The sequence below is a fragment of the Callithrix jacchus genome, chromosome 10 (assembly GCF_049354715.1).
Source record: "Callithrix jacchus isolate 240 chromosome 10, calJac240_pri, whole genome shotgun sequence".
NCBI classification, from domain to species: Eukaryota; Metazoa; Chordata; class Mammalia; order Primates; family Cebidae; genus Callithrix; species Callithrix jacchus.
This window is the reverse complement of record NC_133511.1, coordinates 127962393-127978264: the sequence shown is the minus strand read 5'-3', so window position 1 is coordinate 127978264 and position 15872 is coordinate 127962393. Positions and strand designations below refer to the sequence as shown.

General features: G+C 55.6%; 1 protein-coding gene across 23 annotated transcripts in view; it reads left to right on the top strand.

The window, feature by feature from the left end:
- Positions 1 to 15872, top strand: part of SHANK2 (SH3 and multiple ankyrin repeat domains 2) — a 720394-nt gene that overhangs the window by 166849 nt on the left and 537673 nt on the right. For all 23 annotated transcript variants that reach the window (XM_078341738.1, XM_078341739.1, XM_078341735.1 and 20 more), the window contains 2 exons: positions 957 to 1108; positions 5142 to 5309. In XM_078341738.1, coding sequence (XP_078197864.1) covers positions 957 to 1108; positions 5142 to 5309 — 320 coding nt within the window. The remainder of the gene's footprint in view (positions 1 to 956; positions 1109 to 5141; positions 5310 to 15872) is intronic.

Sequence of the window (15872 nt, the reverse complement as noted above, 5' to 3'; positions counted from 1 at the left end):
ATGGAGGGGGATAGGATGGGGAGAGAGCTCAGCAAGGCCCCGCCCCATGGAAGCCGTCCCGTCTTCCATCACTGGGATGTGCTTCAAGACCCAGTGACTATTCACGGTTGGTGCTTCTGAGTCACGGAAACTTGCGGGTTGTCACGGTACTCTGCACTTCTCTGGAATGTCACGAGCCTCTCAGATGAACCACAGCAAACTCATCCCCCTTGCTAAGCAGCGGCCACGGTGGGCATATAAGGAAGACGAAGAGTGACCAGAAAGATTCGCTGTAGTAGATACTGACATCCTTAGCCGTGGTCAGCTGCAGACTGGTCCAGGGTCATCTGCATGGGACCCTTGTCCCTGCAAAGGCAGACGACATCCTTCCATCTGCTGGGCTCCTGCCCTGCCCCCAGGTCATCCTGCACTGCATTGGTGAAGGAAGGTTTCTGCTTGCTCAGATTGGGAGATCCGGGGTGGGGGGCACAGTCTCCGTGTCTCATTTGTGTTTGTGCCCTGGCAGCCCATTGCTGGCGTCTCCCAAGGTGCCCGTAAATGTGACGTTGAATGAGGAAAGGCGGGGTGTGCGCTTTTCCCGTCTCTCGTGAGGGGTTGAGTCCGTCACTCCTTCTATAAGGGAAGCCCCCAGATGGCACCACAGGATTCTGTGTATTCAGAGGGAAGGGCACAGGGGGAGCCTTTCGGACTTGTGGCCCCCACAGCAGTCCTTTGGGGTCCCTGCCTCTGCCACTGCTGTGATCTGCGCATGGCCCTGCATGCCACAGCATTCCACAGGAGTGCCTGAGCCACACGGTCCGCCTGGACTCTCCGGGTTCCCGGGTGGTGGGAGCTGTAAACATCCTTGGAGGTGGAGGGGGGTCAGTTCTTTCAGCTTCATTTTGGGCCTTCGAAGATGGCTGTGTGAGCAACGTGACAAATGTTGGTTCTAAAGCGTGTGTGTTTCGGTTCCTCAGAGACCCCCCTGACCTTAGCCGCGCAGCTGGACCACTCCATGGAGGTCATCAAAGCTCTCAGAAATGGCGGGGCTCACCTGGACTTCCGCGCCAAAGATGGGATGACCGCCCTGCACAAAGCTGCCCGAGCGAGGAACCAGGTTGCCCTGAAGGTAAACCTGGGGCCCATCTGATGTGGGTGCCACCCCCTGCCCTGTCTGATCCCACAGCGCCCACCCTAGGGGTCTGTGCACGGTGTTGTGGCCAGAGCTTGGAACTGCAACCAGGCTCAGGTTTTCCTGCCCCGCCTCCCGGGTGTCATTGCTTTGAGAATTTATGGTTCATAAAAACTCATCTTTTACCAAGAACCAGCTCGGTCAGGAGACCCTCACGCAGGCAGGCTGAAGGTATAGAGAGGCAAACACCCAGATAACACAACAGAGTGGTTCTATCCTGGGGACCAACAGCCTGAGAACCTGCGCGGCTGACACCTCTCCAGGACTGAGCAGAGATTCATCCATGCATTGATTTGCTCTTTGATAGGTGATTCTTATTAATACATGGGTGTTCTACATATACATATAATTCAGGAATATACCAGGTAGGCAGCTGTTACCTGCCTACCACTAATTGCAAACTAAAAGTAACTTCCAAAAGGGAGCCATGAGGAGAGGGTGAACTTAATGTTTCTCAACAGTTTTTCACCTTCTGTTCAGTCAAGGGACTTGTGTTTTCAACCCATAAGGCCACTGCTGAATCCCGACCCCATCCACAGCGGGAGATGGCAGGTCCCAGGGAGCCTGTCCTGTTGCAGGTTCCATGCCTCCCCTTGCCCTGCTGCTGTCTTTGTGCCATGTCCCTACCTCATGCTGCACCCATGTCGGTGCCTCTGAACAGGGTGGTGCATGCCCAGGCATTCTCCACCAGAGCCCATGCCAGCAGGGAAGAGATGTGCCACTGCAGGGTGACTGCCAAGATGGGGGCCTCTCTCTCCATAAACTCAGACTTTCACTTTATTTCAGCTGCACCCCTTCCATTAATGTATGAGTTCATTCCCGTATTGCAGTGAAGAAACACCTGAGACTGGAGTGATTGATAAGAAGAGGTTTCATTGGCTGGTGATTCTGCAGGCTGTTTAGGAGGCTTCCAGTCATGGTGGAAGGCAAAGGGGGAGCAGGCAGTTCATGTGGCCAGTGTGGGAGGAAGACAGAGAGGAAGGAGGTGCCACGCTTTTATCAGTGGATCTCATGAGCACTTGCTCACTCACTCTCACAAGAGCAGCACCAAGCAGGGGGTGTCAAGCCATTCATGAGAATCCACCCCCGTGACCCATCACCTCCCACCAGGCCCCACCTCCAGCATTGGGGGTTACAATTCGAATTGAGATTTGGGTGGGGATGAGAGTCTGTTGGCTTCCTCAGAAATCAGGAGTGTTCTTGAAGGTGCGATGCTTGCTGGGTTCACCACCCTCCATGCGTGTTGAGGTGTTCTTTCAGATTGAGGAGGTCTTCTGGATTGAGGTGGTCTCCCGGGTTGAGGTGGTTTTCTGGGTTGAGGTGGTCTCCCGGGTTGAGATGGTTTTCTGGGTTGAGGTGGTCTCCTGGGTTGAGGCAGTCTCCAGGTTGAGGTGGTCACCCGGGTTGAGGTGGTTTTCTGGGTTGAGGTGGTCACCCGGGTTGAGATGGTTTTCTGGGTTGAGGCAGTCTCCGGGTTGAGGTAGTCTCCGGGTTGAGGTAGTCTCCGGGTTGAGGTGGTCTCCGGGTTGAGATGGTTTTCTGGGTTGAGGCAGTCTCCGGGTTGAGGTGGTCTCCAGGTTGAGGTGGTCTCCAGGTTGAGGTGGTCTCCGGGTTGAGGCGGTCTCCGGGTTGAGGTGGTCTCCGGGTTGAGATGGTTTTCTGGGTTGAGGCAGTCTCCGGGTTGAGGTGGTCTCCGGGTTGAGGTGGTCTCCAGGTTGAGGTGGTCTCCCGGGTTGAGGTGGTCTCCTGGGTTGAGGCAGTCTCCGGGTTGAGGTGGTCACCCGGGTTGAGATGGTTTTCTGGGTTGAGGCAGTCTCCGGGTTGAGGTGGTCTCCGGGTTGAGGCGGTCTCCGGGTTGAGGCGGTCTCCGGGTTGAGGTGGTCTCCGGGTTGAGGTGGTCTCCGGGTTGAGGTGGTCTCCCGGGTTGAGGTGGTTTCCTGGGTTGAGGCGGTCTCCGGGTTGAGGTGGTCTCCCGGGTTGAGGTGGTTTCCTGGGTTGAGGTGGTCTCCCGGGTTGAGGTGGTCTCCGGGTTGAGGTGGTCTCCAGGTTGAGGTGGTCTCCGGGTTGAGGCGGTCTCCGGGTTGAGGTGGTCTCCCGGGTTGAGGTGGTCTCCTGGTTGAGGCGGTCTCCCGGGTTGAGGTGGTCTCCGGGTTGAGGTGGTTTCCTGGGTTGAGGTGGTCTCCGGGTTGAGGTGGTTTCCTGGGTTGAGGTGGTCTCCGGGTTGAGGTGGTCTCCCGGGTTGAGGTGGTCTCCTGGGTTGAGGCAGTCTCCGGGTTGAGGTGGTCACCCGGGTTGAGATGGTTTTCTGGGTTGAGGCAGTCTCCGGGTTGAGGTGGTCTCCGGGTTGAGGCGGTCTCCGGGTTGAGGCGGTCTCCGGGTTGAGGTGGTCTCCGGGTTGAGGTGGTCTCCGGGTTGAGGTGGTCTCCCGGGTTGAGGTGGTTTCCTGGGTTGAGGCGGTCTCCGGGTTGAGGTGGTCTCCCGGGTTGAGGTGGTTTCCTGGGTTGAGGTGGTCTCCCGGGTTGAGGTGGTCTCCGGGTTGAGGTGGTCTCCAGGTTGAGGTGGTCTCCGGGTTGAGGCGGTCTCCGGGTTGAGGTGGTCTCCCGGGTTGAGGTGGTCTCCTGGTTGAGGCGGTCTCTGGGTTGAGGTGGTCTCCGGGTTGAGGTGGTTTCCTGGGTTGAGGTGGTCTCCGGGTTGAGGTGGTTTCCTGGGTTGAGGTGGTCTCCGGGTTGAGGTGGTCTCCCGGGTTGAGTTGGTTTCCTGGGTTGAGGTGGTCTCCCGGGTTGAGGTGGTCTCCCGGGTTGAGGTGGTTTCCTGGGTTGAGGCGGTCTCCGGGTTGAGGTGGTCTCCCGGGTTGAGGTGGTCTCCGGGTTGAGGCGGACTCCGGGTTGAGGTGGTCTCCCGGGTTGAGGTGGTTTCCTGGGTTGAGGTGGTCTCCCGGGTTGAGGTGGTTTCCTGGGTTGAGGTGGTCTCCCGGGTTGAGGTGGTCTCCGGGTTGAGGTGGTCTCCAGGTTGAGGTGGTCTCCGGGTTGAGGCGGTCTCCGGGTTGAGGTGGTCTCCCGGGTTGAGGTGGTCTCCTGGTTGAGGCGGTCTCCGGGTTGAGGTGGCCTCCCGGGTTGAAGTGGTCTCCGGGTTGAGGCGGACTCCGGGTTGAGGCGGACTCCGGGTTGAGGCGGACTCCGGGTTGAGGCGGTCTCCGGGTTGAGGTGGTCTCCGGGTTGAGGTGGTCTCCCGGGTTGAGGTGGTTTCCTGGGTTGAGGCGGTCTCCGGGTTGAGGTGGTCTCCCGGGTTGAGGTGGTCTCCGGGTTGAGGCGGACTCCGGGTTGAGGTGGTTTCCGGGTTGAGGCGGACTCCGGGTTGAGGCGGACTCCGGGTTGAGGCGGTTTCCTGGGTTGAGGCGGTCTCCGGGTTGAGGTGGTCTCCCGGGTTGACATGGTTTTCTGAGTTGAGGCGGTCTACTGGGTGGAGGTGGTCTTCCACTGGGCGTGTAGGTTACACAGTGCATCTTTTCTCTCTGGGGCAAATGTTGTCATCACTGTATTGCTGCCTGTGCCACACCATGGGCACACAGGACTGACCAGGCTGCGGACCGGTCTGTCTGAGTTCTGCAGGTCTCCTCGTCTGTCCTGCCTTTCTAGGCACTGTTTGGTGTGTCAGAACTAGAAACCTTGCTGTCTAAAGTTATACCCTTCTTAATTCTGGGGAGTCCTGGAGAAGCACTGGGAACTCAGGGTGTGGGTTGCCTCGGCCCGGAAGAGGGGGGTCCTGGGGAAGTGCTGGGAACTCAGGGTGTGGGTTGCCTCGGCCCGGGAGAGGAGGGGGGTCCTGGAGAAGTGCTGGGAACTCAGGGTGTGGGTTGCCTCGGCCCAGGAGAGGGATAGGGGGGTCCTGGAGCTTCTTTCTTGATCGCCTCACTCTGTGCAAAAGGGGTCATGAGACCAATGATGACAGCTTCCGATTTCATTTTTCCTAGACGCTTTTAGAGCTTGGCGCATCCCCAGATTATAAAGACAGTTACGGCCTCACCCCGCTGTATCACACGGCCATCGTCGGGGGTGATCCCCACTGCTGCGAGCTTCTCCTACACGAACACGCCATGGTGTGCTGCAAGGATGAGAACGGCTGGCACGAGATCCACCAGGTGCGTGGGCCGCCCCTCTGTGCTGTGTCCCCAGGAGCCAACCTCCCCCTCTGCTCCCATCCCCTGACCAGCAGGGTAGCCTGAGGGTTAGATCGTGCCTTGCGGTCTTTTGTTTGGCCTGCCCAGAATTCCTAAAAATATTGGCATTAAACATGCTTTTAAAATGTGAATGTTAGGGTTTGAAAACAGACACATTTGCATAGAAATAGACATTTCTGACTTCTATGGAGAAACTCATTAGGCAAGGCTGATGAGTTTCTGCCCAGCAGGAGTGCCTGGTAGCTGTGGGGTGGGCAACCCCTTTCCTAGGAGCTCTGGCCTTTCCAGGTTCCCACCATCCTGGCAGGGCAGGATACCAGAAAGCCTGGTGTTTTCTGAGCTCAGGGGAGCCCCAAAAGGCCTGATTTCCATGCACAAGGGGCATGTTTTTCAGGCCCCACCTTGCAGTCAACAGTTGGGTTAGGACATAGGTCAGCTGTGGTGTTGGCAAGAAACAGACTTCACCTGCTATGTTCAGTGAAAAGTCTTTAACTGATCAGGTAGATGTGTGGACACGGTTAAAGGCTGAGGTACCCACAGACGAGCAGTCTTGGGGAGCCATTCGCACCCTTGAGCTGACAGGCAGGGAGAGGAGATGGTGCTTCTGGGAGCAGGAGAGCTGGGCAGAGGAGGGAGCCTACAGGCCCATGTTGGGGAGGACTCGGGGAAGGAGCACCTGCCTTTCTTTGCTTGGCCAAGCCCTGCCAGAGTGGGAGGTCGGCGAGGGAGCCCAGAGGTGCAGGCTGGAGGCGAGGGTCTCCAGGCAGAGGGGTGAGGTGGGTCTGGGAGAGCTGATGGGCCTGTCCACCCAGGAGGTCCAGAGGAAACTCTGGCACAGCAAGGGGAGGGTCAAGGACAGAGGGCCCTGAGCTGGTTTCTCGCTTGGTCCTCTGCACAGTGACTGCCGTGGCTTTTCAGGCTACCTGTGTGTTTTCCTCTGCCTTTGCCACCTTATGCACCTGTAAGGGGGATTATGCACCCCGCCCACTGTGGTCAGAGTGGGCAGCGGGGGCGCCAGCAGGCCCCACCCTCCCTGGCCTTTCTTGTGCTAGGTCAGTTCTAGTTTGTTGTTGGCCCTGCAGCCTAGAGAAGCCCCTGTTCCTGCTGAGGTGTGAGTAGGGATCGGTGCAGCTGCCCAGGGCAGCCCCCAGGCCCACACCCAGGCAGAGCCCTCAAGAGAGGGAGCAGTAATGACCAGTCTTCGGAAGCCCTCCTCCCTGTACCTGTCATGAGATTTCTTGTGATTCTTGTGCTTTACCTTGTGAAAAAGGAAAATAACTTTCCCCTGTGATCATTAATTTTATGTGTCAACTTGGCTAGGCCAAAGCTCCTAATTGATCAAACAGTATTCTAGATGTTGCTGAGAAGGTGTTTTTTTTTTTTTTTTAAACATGGGATTAACATTTTAAATCAGTGGACTCTGAGTTAAGCAGATGATCCTCCATAATGTGGGTGGGCCCAATCCAGTCAGTTGAAGGCCTTAAGAGAAAAGAGACTGAGATCCCAAGGAAGAAAAAAATTCTGCCAGAAAAAGACTTCAGATTCCTGCTGAACTCTCCCCTGGGTCTTCAGCCTGCCCTGCAGATTTCAGAATTACAGCCTCCACGATTGCACGAGCCCACTCTTTAAAATACTTCTATCTTAAATTTTATGTGTCTATTTTAAACTTTAAATTTTTAAAAATTCTCTGTATATATGCATATATAACATATAAGTATATATATTTGTGTGCGTGCACACACACACACACACACACACACACTTGCGTGCGCACGCATACGTTCTGTTTCTCTGGAGAACCCTGGCTAATACACCCCTGAATGTAGAAGCCACAGGGTGAGTTCTTGCAGACCATTGGGGAGGTTTCCAGGTTGGGGAGCTGGCCCCTCCCTCAGTCTCCTGCCCTGCCCTCGCTTTGTCTCTGGTGGAAACTGGCCGATGTGTCTGCTCTCTGTCCTTGTTTCCTCTTCCTTCCTCCCCGACCTCTTCTCCCTTCATCAGCCAATGGTTCCAGCCCCAGATGCCCCTGCCTTCTCGAGTCTCACAGGGTCTCTGCCTAACAGCTGCCGGCCCCAGGGATAAGACTGAGTTGTGAGTCTCTAAGAGAGGTGGACACTGGGGATGTCCCTCTTGCCTGGTCAAATGGAGAATGAGTTATGTGTCTTGTTCTCAATCAACTCTCAGTTGGTGATTTCACATGGACAGAACTGTCATTTGATGTCACTTGATGATCCGTAGAAGCAGCTCACCAATGTTTCTGTATTCAGGGCTGATAGGGTTCTCCAGAGAAACAGAACCCATGGGGTGTGCACATGTGTGCGTGTGTGTGCACATGTGTGCGTGTATGTGTGTGTCCACAGATATAGATATAGACCCAGGGAAAAGTTGATGGCACTGTGTGGATCCCCTTTGTCTCTGGCAGAATCTCTTCCTCTTCGGGGGACCCCAGTCTTCTTTCTCTTAAAGTGTTTAACTGATTGACTGGGACCTGCTCGCGTTATGGAGAATCACCGACTTGACTTAGAGTCTCCTGATTTTGTGAGCAGTCACTGACCTCATGAAGACAGGAGCACCCCTGGAAGAGGAGCATTAAGTTCAGGTTTCCTTTCGTGAATCAGCTCCTCTGGGCACATGAAAGAGGCTCCTCTTTGTAAAAATAGTCAAATGTGGCCAGGTGTGGCATCTCACACCTGTAATCCCAGCACTTTGGGAGACCGAGGCAGGTGGATCACCTGAGGCCAGGAGTTCAAGAGCAGCCTGGCCAACATGGTGAAACCCTGTCTCTACTAAAAATACAAAAACATTAGCCAAGCGTGGTGGCATACACCTGTAACCTCAGCTACTCAGGAAGCTGAGCAGGAGAATCGCTTGAACCCCAGAGGCAGAGGTTGCAGTGAGCCGAGATTGCACCACTGCACTCCAGCCTGGGCGACAAGAGTGAAACTCCTTCTCAATGCATATGTAAATGCCTCTTGAATTAGCGTTTTCCAGACGTCTTCTCCCTTGAGGCATTGCTGCCCTGGTTGCTTTGCTGACTTTTTCTTTTGAGCTCTGAAGTGTGAGTGAGCACAGCTGAAAACCTCCCAAAATGTGGAGTAGTTCACTGAGCCCCACGTGCGGCCACCAGCCCTTTTGCCAGAATAGCTGCTGTGTTTCAACCTTGGGGATTCCTGGAGCTCCGTCCTTGCCCCTCCCCTTCCCCTCCCTCTTTCCTTTTTGCTGCCCTCTCCCAACCAGGCAAATATCTTTGTCTCTGGGTCTATATCTCCAGCCAGCCCTGGGATGGAGGTGACGGTGGAGGCTGCCGGGAGCCCTGGCTGTCACTCACTGCAGCTCTCAGCTGTGACTCCTGCCTGAGGCCCTGTGCTTGCATTCAGAGCCTCGCTGACCCCATGCCACCCAGCCACCTTGGTCCCGAGGCCTAAGCCTGTACCACTGCACTGGGACCTCGGAGGCATGAGCCCCTGGGCAGTGCACCTGCTCCTGCCTCGGCTTGGAAAATGCAGAGCAGGGTCTGGAAACCCAGCTGGTGCGTTCACTGCCCGCTGCTGGTCCACCCCCTGTTCAGGAAAGGCCTGGAAAGCCATTTTCTCCCCTGCTGAAGAACCTCAGTGATGCGTGGGAAGCAGCTTTGCCTTCACAAGCCTCGTCCCCTTCATCTGCAGGGTCCTCGTGCCTATCAGAGCAGACAAGGGATGGGCTCGGGTGCCCTGCACAGGCCTGCAGGGCTGCACAGGAGCAGCGGGCAGCACCGCCCGCCTCCCAGATCATCCTCAGCAGCGCTCACATTCCCCGCCAAGTGGCTGGGTAAATGGCACAGCGAGGGTCCCACGTCTGTCTCTGGCAGAATCTCTTCTTCCCTGGCGACCTCAGTCCTAAGGCCTTCAAGTCACTGGATGGGGCCCAGTCCACATTATGGAGAATCATCTGCTTAACTCAAAGTCTACTGACACACACACACACACACACACACACACACACACACACACACGTATGTACGTATATATGTATATATTTGAGATGGAGTCTCGCTCTGTTGCCCAGGCTGGAGTGCAGTGGTGCAGTCTCAGCTCACTGCAACCTCCACCTCCTGGGTTCAAGTGATTCTCTTGCCTCAGCCTCCCAAGTAGCTGGGATTACAGGCACGTGTCACCATGCCTGGCTAATGTTGTACTTTTAGCAGATACTGGGTCTCATTTCGTTTTCTTTTCTTTCTTTCTTTTTTTTTTTTTGAGAAGGAATTTCGCTCTTACTGCCTAGGCTGTAGTGTAATGGCGTGATCTCAACTCACCACAACCTCTACCTCCCAGGTTTCTCCTGCTTCTCCTGAAGCGATTCTCCTGCCTCAGCCTCACGAGTAGCTGGGATTGCAAGCATGCACTACCATGCCCTGCTAACTTTTTATTTTTAGTAGATACGGGGTTTCTCCATGTTGGTCATGCTGGTCTCGAACTCCTGACCTCAGGTGATCCATCTGCCTCCCAAAGTGCTGGGATTACAGGCACCCACCCCCATGCCTGGCTAATTTTCTATTTTTAGTAGAGATGGGGCCTCATGTTGGCCAGGGTGGTCTCGAACTCTTGATCTCAAGTAATTTGCCTGCCTCAACCTCCCAAAGTGCTGGGATTACAGGAGTGAGATACCATGCCCAGCCCAAAGTCTACTGATTTTGAGAGCTGTCCCTGACAGTATTAAGACAGCAGTGCTCCTGGAAGAGGAACATTTAATTTCAGATTTCCTTTAATGAACGAGCCCTTCCAAGCACATGACAGAGGCTTCTCTGTAAAAATGGCCAAATGTGTGGAGGACCCACAGCAATTTGGGGGTACCCATTGTCCTGAGCTGCTTTCATTGCATGATGACTCTATATCCTCAGAGCAGCCCTAACTGGTTACATCTTCTATGAGTTAACAGGCCCAGAGAGGGCAGGCAACTTGCCCAGGGCCACGGAGCAAGCAGTTGGCTGAGCTGGGTTCACTCCTGGCCTGTGTCATCCCTAAGCCCTGTTCTCTGTGCCGCCTGTAAGACTCTCACATCCAAACCACTCACACCGTGTTGGTGGGAGCAGAAGTTGCAGGGGCAGGTGGGTTTCCCTGGACCTCACTGGGCTGGGCCTGGGTCTGCCCTCTGGGGAGAAGCACCTCCGAGCCCTCGGCCTGCTGGGCTCGGCATAAGTCTGTGCCTCCCTTCTAGCACCTGGAGAGTGGACAGCTCTGTTTCGGGGTGCTGGCTGCTCATGGTGGAGAGAGCCTGGGAGGCCACAGCCAGGACTGATCACACATGCTGCAGGTGTACTCCAGCGTGCTGCAGGCCGCTGCTTTCCCGTCATTGTCTCAGGCCGGGTGCAGGTGGCCGAAGGACGCATTTCAGATCCACCCTCCACTTCAAGCCTTGGGGAGATGCCCCAGCCCCACTGAATGATATTAGAAGAGCCCTGTTGGAGCTCAGGTTATCTGCAAATTGTCTTAAAAATTTTAATTCAAATTACCCTTTTTCCTTATTACCAAAAAGTACCTATGCATTGTGGTAATCTTGGAAAAATACAGAGAAGTATAAAGAAGCAAGTTAGGGAGTACCCCAATGCATTCCCACAACCCGGGGTCATCAGGAGTCAGATTTGGGGGTATCCGTTCTGTATTTTTAATTGCTGAAGACTTTTACACCCACCGTGCAGCTTCACGGCACGCCGGCTCTGGTCCGAGTAGGTGCGCTTCTAGAGAGGATGGCGCTTGGCGACGGATCCAGGCCCTGCGTTTCCGTGGGCTGAGCCCTGGTGCCTGCCTAGGGGTGGAGCCTGGCTCCCTTCCTTCCTCTTCTTTGGGATGAGAGACTCTTCTCCTCGTGCTGTCTGTTGGCCATATTCTGTCCTAGGTGTTATGCAGCCTACGGTTGCAAACCCACCTCAGCGCTTGCTGGGTCACCTGAGCAAGTGCCCTGCCCTCTCTCAGCTTGTGTGCTAATCTCTCAGGTTGGCTGAGCCATAATTTGTAGAGCTCTGGAGACAGCTAGTGACAGAATTCACGTGACGCACTTTCCGCAATGCCCGGTATAGAGCAGGTGCTTAATAAATGTCCCCGTCATCATCGTCATCATCTGTCCCCCCGTCGTCATCGTCACTGTCATCATCATGTGTCTGCACCTGACATCGTCACTAGAAGTAATACATTAGGCTGGTCAGCATTAGAAATAATATGTTAGGCTGGGCACAGGGGCTCACACCTATAGTCCCAGCGTTTGGGAGGCCGTGGCAGGCAGACCACTTAACGCAGGAGTTCAAGACCAGCCCAGCCAACATGGCAAAACTTGTTTCTACCAAAAATACAAAAAGTAATGGGGTGTGGTGGTACATGCTTGTAATCGCAGCCACTCAGGAGGCTGAGGTGGGAGGATCACCTGGGCCTGGAGCTGGAGGCTGCAGTGAGCGGAGATCACACCACTGCACCACAGCTTGGGCCGCCAGAGAGAGACACTGTTTCAGAAGGAAATAAAAGAAACGATCCATTCTATTCAAAGAGCGCCGACTGCATCTGCTTCCGGCTCCTCCTCTGATTTTGCCGCCACTGTCACGGCTGTGGCATCAGTCAGTCTGAATGTTGTTACTGGCTGCTGTTTGTTATGTATTATATTTACATAAAGAGTGTCAGTCTTTTTATTTTTTAATTTTTTATTGCATTTTAGGTTTTGGGGTCCATGTGCAGAACGTGCAAGACAGTTGCATAGGTACACACATGGCAGTGTGTTTTGTTTCCTTTCTCCCCTTCACCCACATTTGGCATTTCTCCCCAGGCTATCCCTCCCCAGCTCCCTGGCCCCCACTGTCCCTCCCCTTTTCCCCCCAATAGACCCCAGTGTGTGATGCTCCCCTCCCTGTGTCCATGTGTTCTCATTGTTCATCACCCACTTATGAGTGAGAATATGCGGTGTTTCATTTTCTGTTCTTGTGTCAGTTTGCTGAGAATGATGTTCTCCAGATTCATCCATGTCCCTACAAACGACACAAACTCATCATTTCTGATTGCTGCATAATATTCCATGGTGTATATGTGCCACATTTTCCCAATCCAGTCTATCATCGATGGGCATTTGGGTTGGTTCCAGGTCTTTGCTATTGTAAACAGTGCTGCAGTGAACATTCATGTGCATGTGTCCTTATAGTAGAACGATTTATAGTCCTTTGGGTATATACCCAGTAGTGGGATTGCTGGGTCAAATGTCAGTCTTAAATACTTTCAGGCCACAGTGACTTCTCCCCTCCTCCTGCTGCAGCTGCCCCCTGCCCACCCCGGCCAGACGCCCTCAGCTCTCCAGCCTTCCCAGACCCCGTGGCGAGGGCACATGCCCCCGATCCTCCCCGCCTGTCGGAGGTTCTCTACTGGAGCCCCACGTTAAGTCATTCTGGGTCCAAGCATTCTGGTTACCATCCTCCCTGGGTGCGGCTGTGGGCACCCCGGCCGTGAGCTCCATGGTGGAGATGGCAGCCAGCGTTTGCCTGGAAGGTTAGCATTTAGAGTGGCATGGGGCCACACGGGGTGTGGTCTTCTTCACTTTGAGGTTTTTCTAGTATACCGTGGTGCCCACCATGCCTAGGTGCTGAGGTGACCACTGTTTAGGTATTGAGGTGATTGCTGTGTCCAGGCCCCAAGATAACCACTGTCCAGGCACTGCAGCGACCACTGTGCCCGAGCCTGGGCTTGGTCACAGACAGCACAATGCCAGGTGGCACAGGCAGGGCCGGTCTGAGCAGCAGTCGTGTAGAGAGCTGGGTAGTGCCACGGTGCCAGCTGGGAGTGGCTCATTCTGGCCAGGGGAGGTGGGGGCAGTGCTGGACCCAGGCCGCGGTGCTGGCAGGTGACCCTCAGATGTGGGCAGGTGGCATGCGCTGGCCCTGGGGGTGTTGTGAACCGAGTTCTGGAGGTGGCAGCCCTCAGTGCTGAAAAGTGCTTAGTCTTGGAGCTGTGGCCAAGCCTCATGGTGGGATGTGGATGGTGACAGTTACTGCAGCTTTACAGGTGAGCACCTCCAGGGTGTGAGAGTCTGGGGTTCCCCACAGGTGGCAGGACCGGAGTGTGGGAGCCCCTCCCTGTGTCACTTTGCACGCAGGGCTCAGTGTCTTCCCCTGGGTGCAGGTGACTGAGCCTCTGTGGCCCCAGTGTCTGGAGCTGTGGCAGTGAGCCAGCCTTTTGGGGGATCTGCTCTGAATTGACCTAGGAGGTCAGCTCTGTATTCTGAGCCCCTCTCGCCTGGCAAGGTTCTGTATGCAGAAGGAAGAGAAGCATCCTCCCTCTGTGAGCCTCCGGAGGGAATGGGGACCCCTGAGTACCTGTCTTCCCAGTCAGCCCTGACTCCTCAGGGACGGGCAGGGAGCAGAGGAGAGGGCGTGGATAAAGACGCCGGCACCAGCCACCCACCCTCTGCACTTTGGCAGGTCCTCTGTCCTGCCCTCATAACACAGGTGACTTCATCTTTCCAAACATCATGTTATGAGAGCAGTGGGCTCCCTGGGGAAGTGGGCAAGGGCCGCAGGTGTGTGCAGGTGTATGCAGGTGTGTGCAGGTGTATGCAGGTGTGTGCAGGCGTGTGCAGGTGTGTGCAGGTATGTGCAGGCATGTGCAGGTATGTGCAGGTGTGTGCAGGTGTGTACAGGCGTGTGCAGGTATATGCAGGTGTGTGCAGGCATGTGCAGGCGTGTGCAGGTATATGCAGGTGTGTGCAGGTATATGCAGGCGTGTGCAGGTGTGTGCGGGTATGTGCAGGTGTGTGCAGGTGTGTGCAGGCGTGTGCAGGCGTGTGCAGGTATGTGCAGGTATATGCAGGCGTGTGCAGGTATGTGCAGGCGTGTGCAGGTATGTGCAGGCGTGCGCAGGTATATGCAGGTGTGTGCAGGCGTGTGCAGGTGTGTGCAGGTATGTGCAGGTGTGTGCAGGCGTGTACAGGTATGTGCAGGCGTGTGCAGGTATATGCAGGCGTGTGCAGGCGTGTGCAGGTATATGCAGGCATGTGCAGATATGTGCAGGTGTGTGCAGGTATATGCAGGCGTGTGCAGGTATATGCAGGTGTGTGCAGGCGTGTGCAGGTGTGTACAGGTGTGTGCAGGTATATGCAGGTGTGTGCAGGCGTGTGCAGGCATGTGCAGGTGTGTGCAGGCGTGTGCAGGTATGTGCAGGTATATGCAGGTGTGTGCAGGTATGTGCGGGTATATGCAGGCGTGTGCAGGTGTGTGCAGGCGTGTGCAGGTGTGTGCAGGCGTGTGCAGGCGTGTGCAGGTGGGTGCAGGCGTGTGCAGGTATATGCAGGTGTGTGCAGGCGTGTGCAGATATGTGCAGGTGTGTGCAGGTATATGCAGGCGTGTGCAGGTATATGCAGGTGTGTGCAGGCGTGTGCAGGTGTGTACAGGTGTGTGCAGGTATATGCAGGTGTGTGCAGGCGTGTGCAGGCATGTGCAGGTGTGTGCAGGCGTGTGCAGGTATGTGCAGGTGTGTGCAGGCGTGTGCAGGTGTGTGCAGGCGTGTACAGGTATGTGCAGGTATATGCAGGTGTGTGCAGGCGTGTGCAGGTGTGTGCAGGTATATGCAGGCGTGTGCAGGCGTGTGCAGGCATGTGCAGGTGTGTGCAGGCGTGTGCACGTGTGTGCAGGTATATGCAGGCGTGTGCAGGTATGTGCAGGCGTGTGCAGGCATGTGCAGGTATATGCAGGCGTGTGCAGTTATGTGCAGGTGTGTGCAGGTGTATGCAGGCGTGTGCAGGTATATGCAGGTGTGTGCAGGCGTGTGCGGGTGTGTGCAGGTATATGCGGGTGTGTGCAGGTATATGCAGGTATGTGCAGGCGTGTGCGGGTGTGTGCAGGTATATGTGGGTGTGTGCAGGCGTGTGCGGGTGTGTGCAGGCGTGTTTGGGTGTGTGCAGGCGTGTGCGGGTGTGTGCAGGTATATGTGGGTGTGTGCAGGTATATGGAGGTGTGTGCAGGCGTGTGCGGGTGTGTGCAGGTATATGCGGGTGTGTGCAGGCATGTGCGGGCGTGTGCGGGCATATGCGGGCGTGTGCGGGCGTGTGCGGGCATATGCGGGCGTGTGCGGGCGTGTGCGGGCGTGTGCGGGTGTGTGCATGTATGTGCGGGTGTGTGCGGGCGTGTGCGGGTGTGTGCATGTATATGCGGGTGTGTGCGGGCGTGTGCATGTATATGCAGGTGTGTGCGGGTATATGCAGGTGTGTGCAGGCGTGTGCGGGTGTGTGCAGGTATATGCAGGTGTGTGCAGGCATGTACAGGTACATGTGGGAATGCCGGCCCCTTTCCTTGCGGAATGGTAGCCTGGCATCTGTGTGTGGTCGTTTCAGGCTGGACGGCACACTTCAGTAGACCCAGAGTGATTGTGTTCTCTGCATAGGGCTGTTGTGACAAGTTCCTCACACAGACATTCGTCACCTCACAGTTCTGGAGGCTGGAGTCTGAGTGCTGCATGGCCGGTTCCTCCTGAGGCCTCTCTGGGTTCGCCGAGGCCGCCTTTTCCCTGCGTCCTCACGGGCTCA